The sequence below is a fragment of the Mus caroli genome, chromosome 3 (genome assembly GCF_900094665.2).
Source record: "Mus caroli chromosome 3, CAROLI_EIJ_v1.1, whole genome shotgun sequence".
NCBI classification, from domain to species: Eukaryota; Metazoa; Chordata; class Mammalia; order Rodentia; family Muridae; genus Mus; species Mus caroli.
Genome location: NC_034572.1, coordinates 51,828,072 through 51,846,366, shown reverse-complemented (window position 1 = coordinate 51,846,366; position 18,295 = coordinate 51,828,072). Strand labels below are relative to the sequence as shown.

The following is an 18,295-nucleotide window of genomic DNA, read 5'->3' as shown; positions in this document are numbered from 1 at the left end:
CTCATTAGTTGAGGCTGGATTTGGCCTCTTTTATGTTCACGCTGAGGTCAAAGGACAACTTGGGGTTGCCGGTTCTCTCCTACTAAGTAATTGCAGGATATAGAACTCAGGTCATCTGGCTTGGCCTTTATCTGGTAAACTGTCTCACCATCCCAACTTTGAACTTTTTATATTTTATATGTAGGGGTGTTTTGCCTACATGTATGTTTATGCACCACATGCATGCAATGCTCAAGAAGGTCAGAAGAGGGTGCCAGATCCCCCTGGAGCCAGAGTTAGAGGCTGGTTTCGCGTTACCATGTGGGGGTTGGCAACTCAATCCTAGTCTTCTGGAAGAGCAACCACTTCTCTGTACCAGTGTGCTCACTGCCCAGCCCCTAGCTGTCAATTCTCTTGATCCTCCTGCTTCTACATCTACAGTGCTAGATCACAGAAATGAACTACTTTGTTTTTTCCTAAACCCATTTCAAATACCATTCAAATTTCAAACTGCAAATTCTTCATTTCATTATACACTCTCCAAGGTTCCTTTACTCCTTTTTTTTTTTTTTTTTTTTTTTTTTTTTAAATGATGCTGAGGCTGGGGCCCAGTGTCTTCTGCACGCCTGGCAAGGGCTCTATTATCCTTTTTTTCCAGCATCTTTGCTTATCTCTTTCTTCCCAAGTACTTCTGGGATAATTTTTTTCCCCTCTCAGCTCAAGTTTTCTCTTATTTAAAGGTTTAATTAAAAAAAAAATTGTATACTTAAATCCCGTGTCACTTGCTGTGCTAATTGTGAGGCCTCTTTTCTCTTTTTATACAAAGTGTTTCCTACATTTACTGTGTTTCTTTATGGTGATTCTTCCTAGATAGTGGACACTGACAATTTTACACTCAGAATAAATCAATTTGGAAATAGCTCTGAATCTCATTCCTCATTTTTTAGTTTGTAGCTAAATACTTGCCATTTTAAAATTTTACATTGATTTCACATGCATTCATATATTCATACACACAAAATAAAAATAAGTAAATCTTAAAAGGGGGGACAGGAGAGATGGTTCAGTTGTTAAGAAACACTTCCTGCTCTTGCAGAGGACCCAGGTTTGATTCCCAGTATTCACATGGCAGCTCACGTCTGTCAGCAACTCCAGTCCCAGGGATTTGATATCTTTTGACCTCCATGGTAATCAGGCATTCATATGGTACAGATACAAATATAACAAGTGAAAATATTTTTAAATCTTTAATTACATTGATTTGTTTATTTTCTGCCCGTGAGGAGACTACAATGGTTTATGGTCAAGGTGAAAAGACAACTTTATGAGATAATGCATACTCTGCCTTTTCTATACCAAGGATGCCAGCCAAAGAACATTGGTTATAAGAAAATTTAGCAGCATCTAGGGGTGGTAGGATCACTAGATATGGAATTAGTAGATATAGTGTAGCCTGGCTTTACCTCAAGTCATTTGTCCTTTGGCAAATTACTCTTATTAGACATTCCTTTATCAATTGGTTTTAGAGGTTTATGAAATAGTATTACCAAGTAAATATTGTTTCTTTCCCTCTCTGTGCAGGAACTGGTAATAAGGTGGTAGAAGAAAAAAAGAAGAGAGGAGCAGAAGCAGATAGATTCATAGGTATAAAACAGTACTATGTACTTAAGGTTAAAAAGGGGTTTTACAACTGAAGCATAGAAAACATGAGAGAGCAAACAGATGAAGAGGGAAAGGGACTCTACCATAAAGAAATGCAAGGAGGAAGGGGACAGGGACTAGGACAATCTGGAATTGGATAATGATAATGGAGGCAGCTAGATTTTTAGGTAAAGTAGGAAAGGGATTAAATGAGTTTGTTTCACCTGAAATATGAACCCTGCAGAGAAATACAGAAAGAAGACACAGGAAGTAGGTACCTAGAACTCCAGGAGTCTCGGGACAAGAGCTCTAGATCTAAGAGTTGTTAGAAGAAAATGAGCATGCTTAAAGTTAAAAGATAAAATGGGAAGCACACTGGGAAAGGTTAGAGTAAGATGGGCTTGAGAAAGCATGTATAGTTTTTTAGAAATACTATTTAATCAATAGCCTCAAACTATCTCCTCTCTCAAGAACCTAACATACTGCTTCTTACACCTTAACAGACATTTGTGAACAGATCCTCTCAATCCCATTTCTACATGAGACTTGATCAAAATGAAAATCAAACTATTCCTCTGTAAACTTAAGTAAAATTCAAATATAGCAATGAGTACATAGTTCTTACCCATTTTATAGCTATTTTCAGTTATGCTCACTTCTTCATAGAAAAGATATTTAAACCTGCATTCTAGAAAAACTCTATGGACAATACAAATGAAAAAAATAAGTTTTAAGATTAGCCACTAAGATCCCACAGCTAAACCACATTCAAAGGTTACTAATTTTTCTTTACTATTTTATGTTCCTTCACTCATAATCTACCCTCATCCATGGTAGTAATAAATAAAAATGTCCAGGGTAGTAATAATTTAAAATGAAGGTTGTCAAGGGATTGTTTTAAAACTGGACTAAACCCAGAAGCTATAAGAGAATATCTTGAGGTTTCTGAATAGGTAATTGCTTGCTTCTTGTTTGGATTAAAGTAATAACACCAAACAGTCATTGTTCCTTAAGGAAATAAAGAGTATTCTTTATTGAGGAAATATCTGCTTGCTTTATTTTGCTTAGGATTTCATCATGTAGTACAGGCTGGTCTAAAACTTGCAACCCTACCCCCTTCTTCCTCTGGAGTGCTGTGATTTCTGGTGTGTATCAATACATTGTGTTTTAATAAATCAATTTGGCTTTTAATAAACCAATCAATGTTTTACAGTTGAGATGTGTAAAAATTACAATCTTAACTCTGAATAAACGAACACCTTTAACAAATAAAAGACAGCACAGATTAAGCACAATGCTGTTTAGGCCATCATTTCATTAAAGTCCCCTTTGCTCTGTTTCATGGTGATGTAGCCATTTTGGGAGGTAAAACATCTTACCTACCTGTCATCTGTTGTCTAAGTCAAAAATTGAATTCTCAAAGAATATTACATTTTTAAGAGCATAAACTTTTGGATTAGAAAGTTTTTGTTGTTGTTGCTGTTCAAGATAGGACCTCGCTACATAACCCAGGTTAGCTTCAAACATGTAATTTTCCTGTTTCAGCTTCCAGTTGTTTTTACATCTAACTTCTATCCAATTTACTAGAAGGTGTATCCTATAGAGTTAACATACTATGACCAGCCTCATCTGTAAGGTTGGGGGGGGGGGTCACAGTTATTGCATGCTAATGGAAGCCTGTCAAAAGGTCTTATGAAAACACAAGATTCGATGAGTTCATTCTACTGTTTGAAACAGTTACCTAGTCTTCTGACCCTGTAAGGTCAGCCTTTTAAAATTATCTTAAAGTACAAATTAAGAATTAAGGTCCTGAGGCCATGAAATAGTAAGAAATTAATTATGCTTAGTTATTAAAAACATGTTTACTGCTATTCCAAAGAATTTTAAACAATTCTAATTATATCCTACTAGATTTACTTTTTTTTTTGTTCTGTTAGTCAAATTTTAAGACTTCATAAAATTCTAAAATAGGTACAATTAATTTGAGATTGAAACTGGTATTAAGGCTTAAGAAACAGCATTTATGTAGACTACACAGTAATAAATCTATCTAAATTCTTAGATCGTCAGAGCTTAACAGTATAAAATATAATTAAATATAATAGTAAAATATAATATATAATAATATAAATATATAATAATAAAATATAATAGTTACTGTAGAAAAAAATTAACAATTGCTATTGGAATGTAACAGAATCAATTTAACATAAAATTTATAACAAAGTATAACTCAAAATATTCCGGGCCTTTTTTTAGTGTTATGTGAAACTAACAATAAATATTACAAAATGATAACAATAACAAAACAACCCAGAAACACTGGGATACAGTGCTGTTTTGCTTAAACCATTTATTATCCTAGTCTTTTACTGCTTTAGACTTTCAGTTAAGAGTCTGGTGCAGAATAAAGGCACTAGGAAAGTAGCACTAGGAAAATATACAAGGGTTTCAGATTTTGTTTTTCCATTAAAGAAGAATGGTAAAAAGAGTGGCACATGATCAGCTTTTAACAACTTTCTAGTTTAAAGGTGAATCATATTTCCGAATTGATATTGAATTATATTGTAGGTAACAGTGAAATTTAAATGGAAGAATGTCACAATAATTGTTTACCTCAGCTTATGTAAAACCTTTAAAAGCTTTTTCAAAATTTATTTTATGCATATGAGTACACTGTAGTTGTCTTCAAACACACCAGAAGGCATCAGATCCCATTATAGATGGTTATAAGCCATCATGTGGTTGCTGGGACTTGAACTCAGTACCACTGGAAAAGCAGTCAGTGCCCTTAAGCGCTGAACCATCTCTCCAGCCCCTTTCTACCATAAGTGAGACCAATAAATGTTTGTTATTTAAAAAAAATTTTTTTTCTAAAAATTACATTTAATGTATTGTGTGGGATGTATCTATACGGAAGTCAGATGACAACTTGTGAGATTTGGAGTTGATTTGTTTTCTTTCTAGGAATCGTCAAGTATGGTGGCAGGTACCTTTATTCACTGAACCACCCTATGGGCCTCAGTTTTATATAAAGTCTTTATGAGGAATTCGAAATTTCTATCATGGCCTGATATATTTGTTATATTAATTTAGATAAGACATCTGTTCCTTTCAGGCCTTCATTAGCCGCCTCTGTCTTGTCAATAGTCTTCTGATTCCTTCACCATTCAATTCTGTTTGCTCTCTTTATCAAATGTAGCCTTAGTGTAAACCTTGACAGCAGGAACTATCCATCTCAGGGGTCTTCTTATATATTCTGAATATGACTAATATTTAACATATTTACAAAGAAAATGATGAAACACAGCTTGTAATGTTTAATATATTATCTAGTTACAATTGTAAAGATCAGTTTGAAATTGGCACTATGTTGTGCATGCCAGGACAAAGATGTAGAAACTTATCAGGTATTTAAATGATTAAAAATGACTATAAGAGTCTCAAAGGAACAGTTAGTAGGAGCAGCTCTCCCAAATAAGGTTAGTGAAAGTCAAGCCAATAAGTACAGCACTTCCTATCCTTTTTTTGGTTGTGAACCTAGCCTTTAATGCGTACTCATTCTAAAATGTTCTTTACATTTGTTTTTATTTATTTTATTTTCTATTGGTTGCTGGCTATTGCATGATGAAACACAGCAGTTCTATCCTGAGCATGATGATAAAGAAAGATTTCACAAAAAAAACTTGGACTTTCTAAACTCCCAATCTTTCAGATAATGAAGATTTTTCACGTTACAATTATTAGGTTCAGAGATCAAATCCAGTGAAAATATGAATTCCATATTCATATTTCAGAAATACCTATCTATGAATTCCTTTCAACTGACCAATCCCTTTGACAATTTGATCAGAAATGAGTCTAAAAGGAAGTAAAAGAAGCCAAGTTATTCTGAAGATGAGCAGAGCAGGACAAGGATTTGAAGATTTAGATAGATGAGATAAAGATGATTCATAATGCATTTAAAATGCCTAATAATTAGTGGGAGTTCTTAGTAAATGAGATTTTGGAGCACGAAGAAATTCCAAGACATTTTATTCTTTTTAGTATTAATAGATTTGAGTACAAATAACCCTAAGAGGTTATCGACAACTAAGACAACTATTATCTAAGAGGTAAATAACAACTCCAAAGAAAAGACATCTTTGTAATTTCTAAAATTAAAATTGTGATTTCTTTTAAGCAATACCTCCTTACCATTTTGGAACTATGGTTATATTAGTACTATAACTTATATGACCACAAATGGAGGCCTACACTTATAATTAGGACAGCTATAAGAATAGCTAACTAGACCATATACATTCTTCGGTATTTCATGTGTTATGTGGTAGTAATCATCTTTTTGGTATCATCTAAGTGATGCTGGCTTTCTAGCCATACATAACTTAAACACGGAGAAGCCATAGAAACTTCCACTGATATCCAAAGGAAGTCTTGAAAGCCATGCAATGTGTGGCAAGATTAGAATCCCTGTGGGAACCCTGGAAAAGTCAATTATGTGAAGTTGTAAAAGTTATCCTTAAGCTGACATGAAGATTCCAGAAAGTCAGAGATGACAAAAACACAGGGTATTTTCCAAGGAAAGCCATAGGCAATGAACAGAGCCAGCCCAGTAGAGAGGTCATGTATGCTGCAACCAGCAAGGCCAGAGGAGTAAGGGCTGGCTAAGTGTGTAAGAGTGCATAGAGTGCATATCATGCCACTGTATGTAGCAGATGCCACATAAGGAGCTAGAGGATTTATTGTCTATTCTCCTGGGGCTTGGTTTTGTTTTGGTTCAATTCTTCATGTCTATGTCTCCTTTACCATTGGAATGGCAATGTTTATCCTGTGGGCAAACTGGAAGTATATAACTTGTTTTTGTTTTTAATGCAGGCTAATAGGTATGAATTTGTTGGAGTCTTAGAGGGACTTTCCCTGTGGAACAATGCTGGAACTTTGATGTTTACTGAATGAATTTTGCATTAAAGACAACTGTAAATTTTTGGAGGCTGAGGCAGAGTAATGCAGTTTGGATATGAAGTTTCTCTGGCTTGGTCCCTGCTGAGGTGGTGACTATATCATGAGGGTGCTAATGGGCTCGCTCTTAGGAGTTAGAAATCTAGTTGGAAGAAGTAGATCATAGGATATGCTTTTGATGAGTATGTTATGTGTGCAAGACCCTTCCTTTCATACTTTCCACTATGATGTTGTACCTCTCTCTACATCCAAAAGCAAAACTTGGATTGAGGTCTATGAAGCTATGAGCCAAAATAAACCCTTCCCTTAAATTACTCTCTCAAGTGTTTTGTCACAATAGCAAAACGAAGTTTACTATCACATACAAGTTTTACTTTATATTAGCTTAAAAAGTACATGTGTATCACCATGCTCAGCTTTAAGTCATATTCAGCACACAAAACTTTAAATGTTTAAAAAGTACTGAAAAATTTTACAGTTACCATTATTAGTACACACACTCATTATGTGTTCATATGTGTATGTGCATGTATGCACGTGTGTATTTATGCATGTAACTCAAAAGTCTAAAGGGAAATATATAAAAACTGGGACAGTAATTGTGGTAGAAAGTTAGATTAGGTAACTTTTTCTTCTTTTTTGTCTAAACTTTCCACAGTTTTATTTTTGAAAACATAAAAGTATTACTACTAAAGAAGATGAGGTATAAATGTATTCTCAAAAATAATACTTTAAAGATTTTCATATTCTGATTACATATCTTTTAATTGTGGCATTGAATAGTTTCTTTTTCTGCAAACAATGTGAATGTATCTGCAAACTCTTAGTATTTTTGACTTGAACTTGTTTTAAACAGTACCATTTTGGATTAAACTTTACCATCCCTCTCTCTTCCCATTTATTATGTGCTGATGTAGACTGAACCCAAAACACTGTACATTTAAGGCAATCAATGTATCATGAAACTATATCAACAGCTCTACTGTTTTGAGACGGGGTCTCATCAAATTTGACTATCTTCAAACCCTTCAATTCTCCTGCCTCCACTTTCTAAGTGCTAGAATTAGAGGTGTGTATCACCATGCTCAGCTTTAGGTCATATTCAGCACACAAAACTTTAAATGTTTAATTGTTCTCTATATTTAAAATTTAAATAAAATGTTGTAAGGCTTGGAACTCAATGAGATATAAAATTAAAACCAAAAAGATATATGCAAATCACATAAAATGGTTAAAGGCTCATGTACCTAGAAGAAATTTTGCTTAATGTTTCAAAAGTAAAAATAAATGTGATTTCTCCATGGAATTATTTATAACAAAGTAAAAATTCACAAAGAAATTCTTATAATGAATTTAGTAGAGTTTGACTATCCTAGAAAATATATGCAATTAGACTTTTAAAACAGCCTCCTTATTGTTTGCTATTTATAAAACTTGACTATTAAAGGGTAAATTTCACAATAATTTCATTTAATACTATTCTAATTGGAACTAAGACTTTAGTGTTTTGCATTATTTATTTAATTTAGTGTTTGTGTACATGCACACACATGCACATGCCATGACGTGCACATGAAGGTCAGAGGACAACTTGTGGGAGTTGGTTTTCTCCTTTCCACCCTTACATGAATCATGGAGATTGAAATGGGGTCATTGGAATTCGGTATCAAACACCTTCAACCTCTCTATCTTGTGGGCTAAAGACTTTTTTGAAAAAAAAAAAAAAGTATTACAATAGATATTTATTTGCTGACAATCAGAAGCATTAAACTTGAACAAAATGTTTCCTAATGCAAAAATTAATTTTGGACGCTATACAATTTATGGCATGTATTTTGGAAATACTTTATGAATTAAAGGGTGATTTTCTAATAGAGAATGACACATTAAACTCTAATTCAATGAGAATTAAAATTATGTATTTTGTGTTTTTGAATAATATAAACTTATCTACCATGGTCTCTAGGGTTACTCTCCATGCCAGCATACTGAGAGCATATATATATATATCCAATGAAAACTAAATATGACTCCTAGTGCCACCACTTAATGGCTATATAATGCATTATTTAATCTCTCCATGCTTCAATTTCCTTCTCTGCAAAACAAGAAAATTTGATAGGAATGGTAATATAATAGCATTCTGGAGGCAGAAAGGAGGAGCCTTTTTGAATCCAAGGCTACCCAGTCTACACAAGTTCCACGCACCCTGCCACAAACCAAACTCCAAAAAACCCAAAACAAAACAAACTATCAGGGTTACTGATAGATGATTTATATAATTCTGATTTAGAAAAACTAAGTGAGATATGTCTAACAGCAGCAGAAATACAACTAGCTTGTAGAAAATCTGAATCAAAACTTAAACAAGGATTGACAGTGTAAGAATTCCTGGGGGCCTGGAGAGATGGCTCAGCGGATGACTGCTCTTCCAGAGGTCCTGAGTTCAATTCCCAGCAACCACATGGTGGTTCTCAACCATCTGTAATGGGATCTAATGCCCTCTTCTGGTGTGTCTGGCTGAAGACAGCTACAGTGTTTTCATACACATAAAATAAATAATTCTGAAAGAAAAGAAAAGAAAAGAAAAGAAAAGAAAAGAAAAGAAAAGAAAAGAAAAGAAAAGAAAAGAAAAGAAAAGAAAAGAAGGAAGGAAATCCTAACCCTCCCCTAGGCCCACCACTAAACAAAAAGATAGGATTTCTCTGTCATTCTGGCTTTCCAGGAGCTTGATTCTTGGAGCAGGCTGGCCTTGAACTCAGATATCTGCCTAACTCTTCCTCCCAAGTGCTGGGATTAAAGGCATGTGCCACCACACCTAACAGCATGAAAATTTAAAACTAGAGCAGCTAGGCTCTGATTTGTTCTATCCTTCTCTGTTAAGATCAATTATTAGTGAAAATCAGTAGGATCAATGGACTTGTTAAAAATTCCTGTTGCAAATCATACACCTGGGTGACTAACAAGACTTGCCTTTTAAAACAAAACCTACTCACTTTGTTTGCTTGTTATTTTTCAGAGAAGGTCTCACTATATAGTCCCAGCTGTCCTAGAGCTTGCTATGTAGACCAGGATGAACTCCAGAGATCCTCTACCTCTTACTCTGGAGTGCTAGGATTAAAGGCACATGCCACCAAGCAGAGCCAAATAGTCAGTATTGATATTAACTACTCTTAAAGATCTGATCAATGCTCTTAACATTTTACGTATGACTGCACTATTCTACTTTAAGTTCCTATATTTACAATTTTCTGAAGCCTTTAACTATTAAACATACACTAGACAAACTAGATATTCTCTTTGTTGGGTTATGAAGATTTGTTATAGAAAACTGAAGAAACAAGAAGTCTATAGAATAATAAAGAATTTGATGGTTTATTTTATTTCCACACTCACAATCACTACTTGAAGGAATTTAAGCTACAGAGTAGTTATAAAAACCACACGAGAAACAACTGAGGATTTTATTGAGAAGACAGTGTAGGCATGAATGTGGCTAAGGGGACACCGGACAAAGACCTATGTCTGCTTGAGTATAAAGTTGCAACGGCTACAGTGGCTTGCTTAGTATCACCCACACCTTTTAGCTTTCTTAGAAAGTAACCCCAAATAGTTCTTGATAGCTTTGTAGTTTTTATATAATACCTTAATAAGAACATTAGTTCTATAACTATATACAACTTAGCCCATCCTTTTTTCTTCATTTTCAAAATATGAAAAATAAAGATCTTACTTATCCTCACCTAAATCCTAGTAAGAGTCCAATTTATTAAAACACAGCTTCAGAAAACAAGCCAAGGAAGGTACATAAAACAAGTTGTTTTCTAAGGAGAGAATTCTGAGAGAAATTAATTTTCAAGATATAAAAACAAGTATATTGACATCTAATATACTGTTTTCACGTGACACTGCCATGGTAAGTATTCTCAACATTAAAATTGGAAAAAACTGGCTGTGTTTAGAAACAAAGATGGCCTTTATGAAGAAAGTAATAACCCTCCAAAGAAATAAAATTAATTTATACAATATGTTATGAAGAAAATGGATATATTTCTTTAAAAAAATTATTTCTCAAATATTTCCTGGAAAAATAGCTGCAAAGTATTTTGGGCTTTCACTAAACTGTAAGCATCTATAACAGATGCAATAAAAATATTTAATGTTACTATCATATAGGATTTCACTTTCTTTTTTAAACTGCGTTGTTTAATACTACAGAGACAGAGGCTTGTGCTTTGTGAGACTTTGAAATAATTACATAATCAAGTAGTTAAAATTCTAACTTTAACTTATATTTTATACTATTAATTACACAACGTGCTCATTTTGTTCATATAGTCATCTCAATACAACAACATCAGGTATAATACATAAAATCTAATCCATTAAGTCTTACCAATTTATGACCTGATGAGACACTCTTGTGGACAACATTCAGTCCTTAGAAGCTAGAATAACCCTCCAACCATGTGAGGGCATCACAACTTTTAAACTTTCGGCTTTCGATCATTATTATGTCACATTCCTCCTCCGATGCTGAATTCTAAAAAAAATTCTAGCAAAGAGTTTAAGTAAATAAGTGCTGTAATCAAATAGCCTTTAAAATTGTTTATAGCAAAGGTTCATGTTTTACCATGATCACACAACTGATATTTTTAGATGTAAAATAATTTGAAATACTTGATTTGATTAAAACTTAAAATCCAACATGGAGTTCCAGGCCACCAGAATACTTGTCAGTGAAGAGTCAAATAGAAATGGAACCATTAAAGTTTAAGATCATGATCCAGAAATTCTGATTTAATACCATACAACCGGATATAGACAGTTTTTATTGAACACTACAGAATGCACTGGAGCACTACTCTCTAGCCCAAGTCCATGGATGTCTCTAATCCAGTATAGTTGGCAAGATCATAAAATCTGCATGGATCACTTCAACAAATAAGACAGCAGCATTCCATGTGTCTGTCTATGCTCCCAATTTTTAAAGTAGCTATGTTGGTAAGAACAAACTTCATCACATGCTTACAAAAATAGTATATCCTGGATTATTCAACAGTGGTCCTGGAAACTGGGGAAATATTTAAAAATGGCCAAAACTACTTGTAAAGAGTATCTTCTTAAATTATTAATTTTTTTGCTAGAAAGTTTCTTAATGAGCATCTATTTCAATCCCTAAAGAATGACATCATTAAAAACATATCCTGTCGTATAATTCATATTTTATTTTTAGTTGTCAGAGATCCACAGCCAAGGCAAAAGTTGTGGATACAGTTTTACCTAAATAATCCTCTAAATAAAATTATTTAATGAGTAGATGGTAGGAGCAAAGAGGAGGGAGAAAGAGAGAGACCCACTACTGAGGAAGATCAGTATGTTCAGAACTGCAGACCGTCTTGGAAGGAAACTCTGCAGCTATCTAAGGTGTCTGACCTAAGTGTATGAGGTGCATTACACCACCACAGATTTACCTTTGAATGCAACTTTTCTATCATATGTGGCTATTTACAAATACAATCTTTCCAAATGTAATCTCACAACGCACTTGACTTCATTAAAATCATGTGAATTGGATTTTTTCCTCTGAACACATAAGTTTAAAATGAAATCACCTGGTGAAGGCAAAAATCCATATTTATCCAAAGCTGTGACTGCTTTATCAACTATCACCAAATGTCTTTGAAAATGTTTAGTTATAATCCTAGCAATCAAAACACTCAATATTTTTAAAGTGTCTAATTTTGATGATTTACTCTGTTATGGGAAAAATCTCACAAGAAAATAAAATATATAGTCCTATTTAATAAGCTAAATGCTTCTTGAAATGCGTATTGATAGCATTGGTAACTTGCTTGTTTAGAAGGCCTGAATGAATTGGCCATTTAACGAGCAATCTGACTTTTTGTTAAAGTCTGCTAACTAACACAGTATTACAGTAAGTGCCTAGGAAGGCTTTGGAAGATAGAATTAAATTAGCCATATATAAGGCAATTTCTGTTATTATACTGATAAGCTTATAGGAAAAAATAAATACATATGTATTATGCAAATATAATCTCAGAGTTTAAAAACTATGTTTAAGAAATACAAAACTTCCATTTCAATTTTTTCCTTTAGCACACATTTTAAAGAATTAGTTATTATATAGAACAGGGTAGTATTTGAAGAGTTACTTCAAGTTACTTCAAACTTAAGTTCCAAATCGTAGGAAAGTCTAATTCTAAAATAAATTAGCTGAAGTACTTATAGATGAATAAAGATTAATCAGATGATTTTTGAAATTTTAACATTATCAACCATGATCTAACAATATTTCTATTGTTAGGAAGAGAAATCCCACTTAACTGACAAAGTGCTTTTGAAAGTTTCAAGTTAAGAACTAAGTTTATATTTACCATAACTTAGCTCAGTTTTCTTTATGAAAAATAAAACAGAACAAAACAATGAGTACGAGGGCACAGATGAACGGCTTAAAATTTCCAAATATTAATTTGAAAGTGATACTCAATAATAAGCTTGTTAAGATTTCCCAAATAACTTTCTGTGAAAAATCGCTTGACAAACGAGGTGCCAGGACTTTGAATAGGTGAATGCTCTACCACTGACAGGCAAATCCCTAACCTTTTTGTCACTTGAATGAGTATCTTTAGAGTCAAACACAATTCCATGTTTAAAGTATTCTAAAAATTCTATACAACTACCCATAAATATGTAGATATAATTGCACGGCTATTCAAAGTTCCCTACACTTTTACACATAGTTTTTCCATAGATTATGTATTAGAAAGATGAACTTAAACATCTAAGATAAGCAATTAACCTACATAGTCCTGATAGAATAAGCACGGGAAGACCACATGTTCCCAGAAATTGACATAGAAACTACAACAAATGTTAGACCTAATATATTATGACACAGTAAAAAGCCTCTACATGCTGACATATATTTTTTATTTTTGGGTCAACATGTATATATGTGTTATATGTGTCAAGGAATAGATAAGGAGACCAAAAGTTAACATCAAGTGTCTTCCTCCATCAGTTCTCCACCTTAGATTCTGAACTAGGGTCTTCTCATTGGCTTAACCTTTAAAGGCCCATGGATCCTCTCCAGTGCTGGAATTGAACAGGTGTGTATTGCTCTTGCTGTTTTTTTCTCCACCCCCTTCAAAACGTACATGCCGAGAATCAACCTAAGATCCTCAAGCTTGTGTGGCAAAGATTAACCACTGAGTCATTTCCCTTGCCCACCCTCCTTCTATTTCTTTTTCAGTGATAAGGCTTGTGTCCAGAACCTCACATATATTAGACGCAAACTCATCATTAACACTAAGTCACATCACTCAGCCCTATATACATTTATAAATTTACAAAGGGTGTGTAATATCAAAATAAAAAAATTGAAATTGGATAAAATGGAATAACAAAGTAAATGGAAGCCAGTTATATACTATTCATGAATATGTAAAGAAATCCTCATACTTTCTTAATGGGAAACTACATATTCAACTCTGAATTGTTGACTTTCTTTGAGACAGGGTTCCTCTGTGTAGTTCTGGTAGTCCTGGAAGTTGCTGACCATAAACTCAGAACCATCATCCTTTGCCTCCTGAATGCTGTTATTAAAGGCCCATGCCACCATGTCTGATACAATATACACTGACAAGTATATTATATACTTATATAAGTATAAATAACTAACTATAGACAGTGACAGTCATACTGCCCGCACACATACTTTAATATATTGAGGATACCACTATTTCTGACTCAAAAACTATAGAATTAAAAAGCCCCCCACCAAAAAAACCCCAAAACAACAAAAAAGTTGCATTCTCCAAATCTTTTCATATTTATAATGAATCTTCAAGTTTTGAAAAGATAAACTGTCATAACAAAGATACTATTTTTAACGATATTTAGTAAAGGATAATAAACACTGTAATTCGTTTCTTCTATTAAAATGTATTTCTTCTAAATAAAACAAATATTTTAGAAGTAGCCAACTAAAAGTCCAAACATAGAAACTGATTTTTGGTAATCCATAGCATTTATTTAAAAGTTCTCTTTATCGATCACCAAAACCAAAATATTCGATGATTTTTTTTTTTTTTTTAGCATGAGCATGGATCAGGCACACAAAGAACACCAGCTATAGTTTAAATCTCTCCCACTGCTCCAAATCTTAAAAATAATTACAATTTCATCTGATATTTCTTCTCAAAAGGCTACAAACCATACATGAGTTTAAATATATTGAAGTATGAACCTAAACTTTAAGCAGTTGATGAATATAATGGAAAAACAAAATAACAAAAGACACCCTGTTTGTTTTACTTTAGTAATTTTAGGGTGCATTTAAATTTTCTCTTATTCTGAGCCAGGCTAATAAACGACTTCTCTTAACAAATATTTCCTATGAAGTGATAGGTTATTGAATTAATTTAGAATTTTCTGCTATTTAAAGCTCTGGTTCTCTGAGAACCAGAGAATTTAGTGAGAAATATATATATAATACCTTCTTAATTCATCTAAAATTTCACACTGAACATAATTACCATGCTCTCTCTAAGTAGGATGGATGATTTAGGTGGAGTACTTTAAACAACAAAAACAGGTGGTAAAGGAAGAAACACAACCATTTAGCCTGGTTAAGTTGCTAAACTATTTCTGATTGTCAATTCTGAAATCTATCGATGGGCAGAAAACAGGTATATCGAGTGTTCTGAATGAACTATAGAAAAACTAAAAGAGTTATTATCTAGGAACCAACGCAAAGAGTAAGCTTCAGACTATGGTTCAAACTCCAGCAAGCAGACAATCTGCCTAAGAGCAGATGCAAACATTCTTTTCTTTTTTGTTAAGAAGCAATATCCCCAGAGTGTCCCCATTTCTAAAACACTTTTCACACTATCTCAATTCTGGTCTCTAAATGTTAGGTGGTGCTGCTTACAGTTCTGGTTTGATCCATATCCTACTTATGTTACTTGTTACTCTTATCCTAGTCTGTTCCTTGGGATTCTGGCCTCTTCTGAAGTTTGGACTTTACAGAAAAAGAAAAAAACCCAAAACCTTCTAATCTTATTTCTCTATGCAATTGCATACCTGGATCATTTCTAATTGTCTGTCAACTAATCCATAAAACAGCTAAAACCATAAACCTCATCAATATATGTTCGCTTTTCTAAACTAATTCTTTTGCTAATGCAACCTATAATATAAGCATTTCCTCAGTCAACTGGGTTTTTGACACTTTGGAGTTCTTTGGATGCTTAAAATCTATGAGCTGTAAAATTTTACTAATTGATTCCTACTTTCAGACAATCATATTTTTTCTCTGTTCAATCAAGCTCTTCTCTGTTGCTTTTATATACGTAAGTCAAATCTAATTATTCTTATTATACTAACCCACACAAATACATAAGATATACCTATCTGCACACTGATCCACAGTATGGTTTCTCTAACTGGAATGCTCCTTTTCCTCAGTTCTCTTAACTCTGTAATAACAAACTCTATCTACTTTTCAAATAAGAAAGCTACCTTCTGAAGTAGCTTTGACCAATGGCTCCAACTCTCCTTGTGAAGTTGAAACTGCTTGCATATTATAAAGGAGCCATCATTTTTAATTATGTAGGTCATGTATCTGGTTATCTTTCTTCATGAAGACAAAACATTCCAAGTGCTTATCCCTAAGGCAAATTTTTATAAGCAGTCTGATTTTCTCCCTTTAGTCTAAATGTCCTTTTCTCTAGCACTCCTTTATCTTCCTGATATGCCATTAAGAGATGGTAAAACTGTCTACTATAATTCCTACACTAAACTTTCATAGATAAAACCTCTTAATGATGTTTGATTCTCAATGATTATTGAAACAGGCTTCTAAACTAATTCTGAAAACAAAACAAAACAAAAAGAACCCAGGTAGACCAAAGAAATCTAAGAATGAGCACAATTTTTAAAAGGTAATCAAAATTTAATATCACTAAAATGCTAGTATGTGAGGATATCACAGAAAATTGACTTCACAAGTATATTACTTCCTACCTAGAAAGCTAATTATATAAGCTACATTATTATGAACAGAGCTTAGGAAAGGGTTGCATTATTTTGGGGCTATAGTATCACTCTTTTCATATTTGTAGATACTTTCACCAACTGGCCCTGAGGTCTCTGCAAAACCAACAAGTAAGGAACACAAACTATAATGGTACCTATGAAATGATGAAAAGGAAGGGTTCAATTTAAGTACATAAGCAAGAAAAACACTAGACACCTCAGAAAAGATCTGAATATAGACAAAGGCAATCTGACTATTTTAAAAGTCTCTCAAATTGTTAATTCTAACTTAAATACAGGAAGCAACAAAGGAGAACTGGTAAGCTAATATGTAATAGCATATTAGTTATTCCTATTGATTGTAAAGACTTGGCAAATTGATAGTATCCTGTCAGGAAGAAAAAGGTTTCAGTCCTTAAAATTGGGTGTAAGCATGGACCTTCAGATATTCTGGGACAATTATTTAAAGCTAGCTTGAAAGTTGGCTTTTAAAGCTATCCCCAGGACTAGAGAGATGGCTCAGTGGTTAAGAGCTCTTCCAGTTATTCCAGAGGACCCAAGTTTGGTTACTAGCATCCATGATAGCTCACAACCACCTTTACTCCAGATCCAAATTTGATGTCCTTTTCTGGCCTCCATAACACACAAGTAGCATACCTCTGCCTAATACAAATAAATCTTAAAAAGGTTACCTCTACTCAATATCATTCCAAGATTTCAGAAACAGAAGCCTGAAATATGGTATCAGGCAACAAGGATATGAAAATTTATGCTTCAAAATATGTAAATAACATAGATCATATAAAGGACATATGGCCTCCTAAATCAGTGTTTCTCAATCTGTAGATGTGATCCCTTTGGTGGGGGGAGTCACATATCAGATATCCTGTATATCAGGTATTTACTGTTATGATTCATTACAGTAGTAAAATTAGTTATGAGTTAGCAACAAAATAGTTTTATGGTTGGGGTTTCTACAATAGGAAGAATTGTATTAAAGGGTCATAGCATTAGGAAGGTTGAAAACCACTGTCTTAAATCTTTGAATGGTTCTACTTATCATTGAATTAATTACCTTTGTAAAACATTTACCTGGCAAATAGAAAGAAAGAAAGAAAGAAAGAAAGAAAGAAAGAAAGAAAGAAAAGAAAAGAAAAGAAAAGAAAAGAAAAGAAAAGAAAAGAAAAGAAAAGAAAAAGAGAAGAGAAGACAAGACAAACTTCCCAATTTACAGTAGTCCAAAATTAGGCTTTTTGGTGAGATCCAAAACAAAGCCAAAAGTTGTAATTACTATTTTAAGCCTAGTATTACAAAAAACTTTAACCCATCTGTTATGAATAAATAGAACCACAATGCTTTCTCAGTGTCCCTTAACAAGCCTATAGGGATGTGCCAAATAAAATTGTATAAACTGTTCTCTATTTTTGTTTAGAACTAATAAAGCTGGTCATTTTCCACTGTCTTGTGTGTCTATGTGTGCACGTATGTGTATAATTACTCTATTACTGAGCCGTATCTCCAGCCCACATTTAATTTTCTTTTCATATAAAAAGTTAAAAGGGGCTGGTGAGATGGCTCAGTGGGTAAGAGCACCCGACTGCTCTTCCGAAGGTCCAGAGTTCAAATCCCAGCAACCACATGGTGGCTCACA

The 18,295-nt window shown here is 33.6% G+C and overlaps 1 protein-coding gene across 4 annotated transcripts in view; it reads right to left on the bottom strand.

Moving 5' to 3' along the window:
* The window catches only part of Tsc22d2 (TSC22 domain family member 2), a 46,620-nt gene that overhangs the window by 12,764 nt on the left and 15,561 nt on the right, over positions 1 to 18,295 (bottom strand). For 2 of the 4 annotated variants that reach the window (XM_029474916.1, XM_021158907.2), the window contains one exon: positions 9,287 to 11,137. The exons of the other annotated variants lie outside the window; for them this stretch is intronic. In XM_029474916.1, coding sequence (XP_029330776.1) covers positions 11,095 to 11,137 — 43 coding nt within the window. In that variant the 3' untranslated portion in view covers positions 9,287 to 11,094. Of the gene's footprint in view, positions 1 to 9,286; positions 11,138 to 18,295 lie in introns of those variants that run through there. 4 annotated transcript variants of the gene reach the window in all.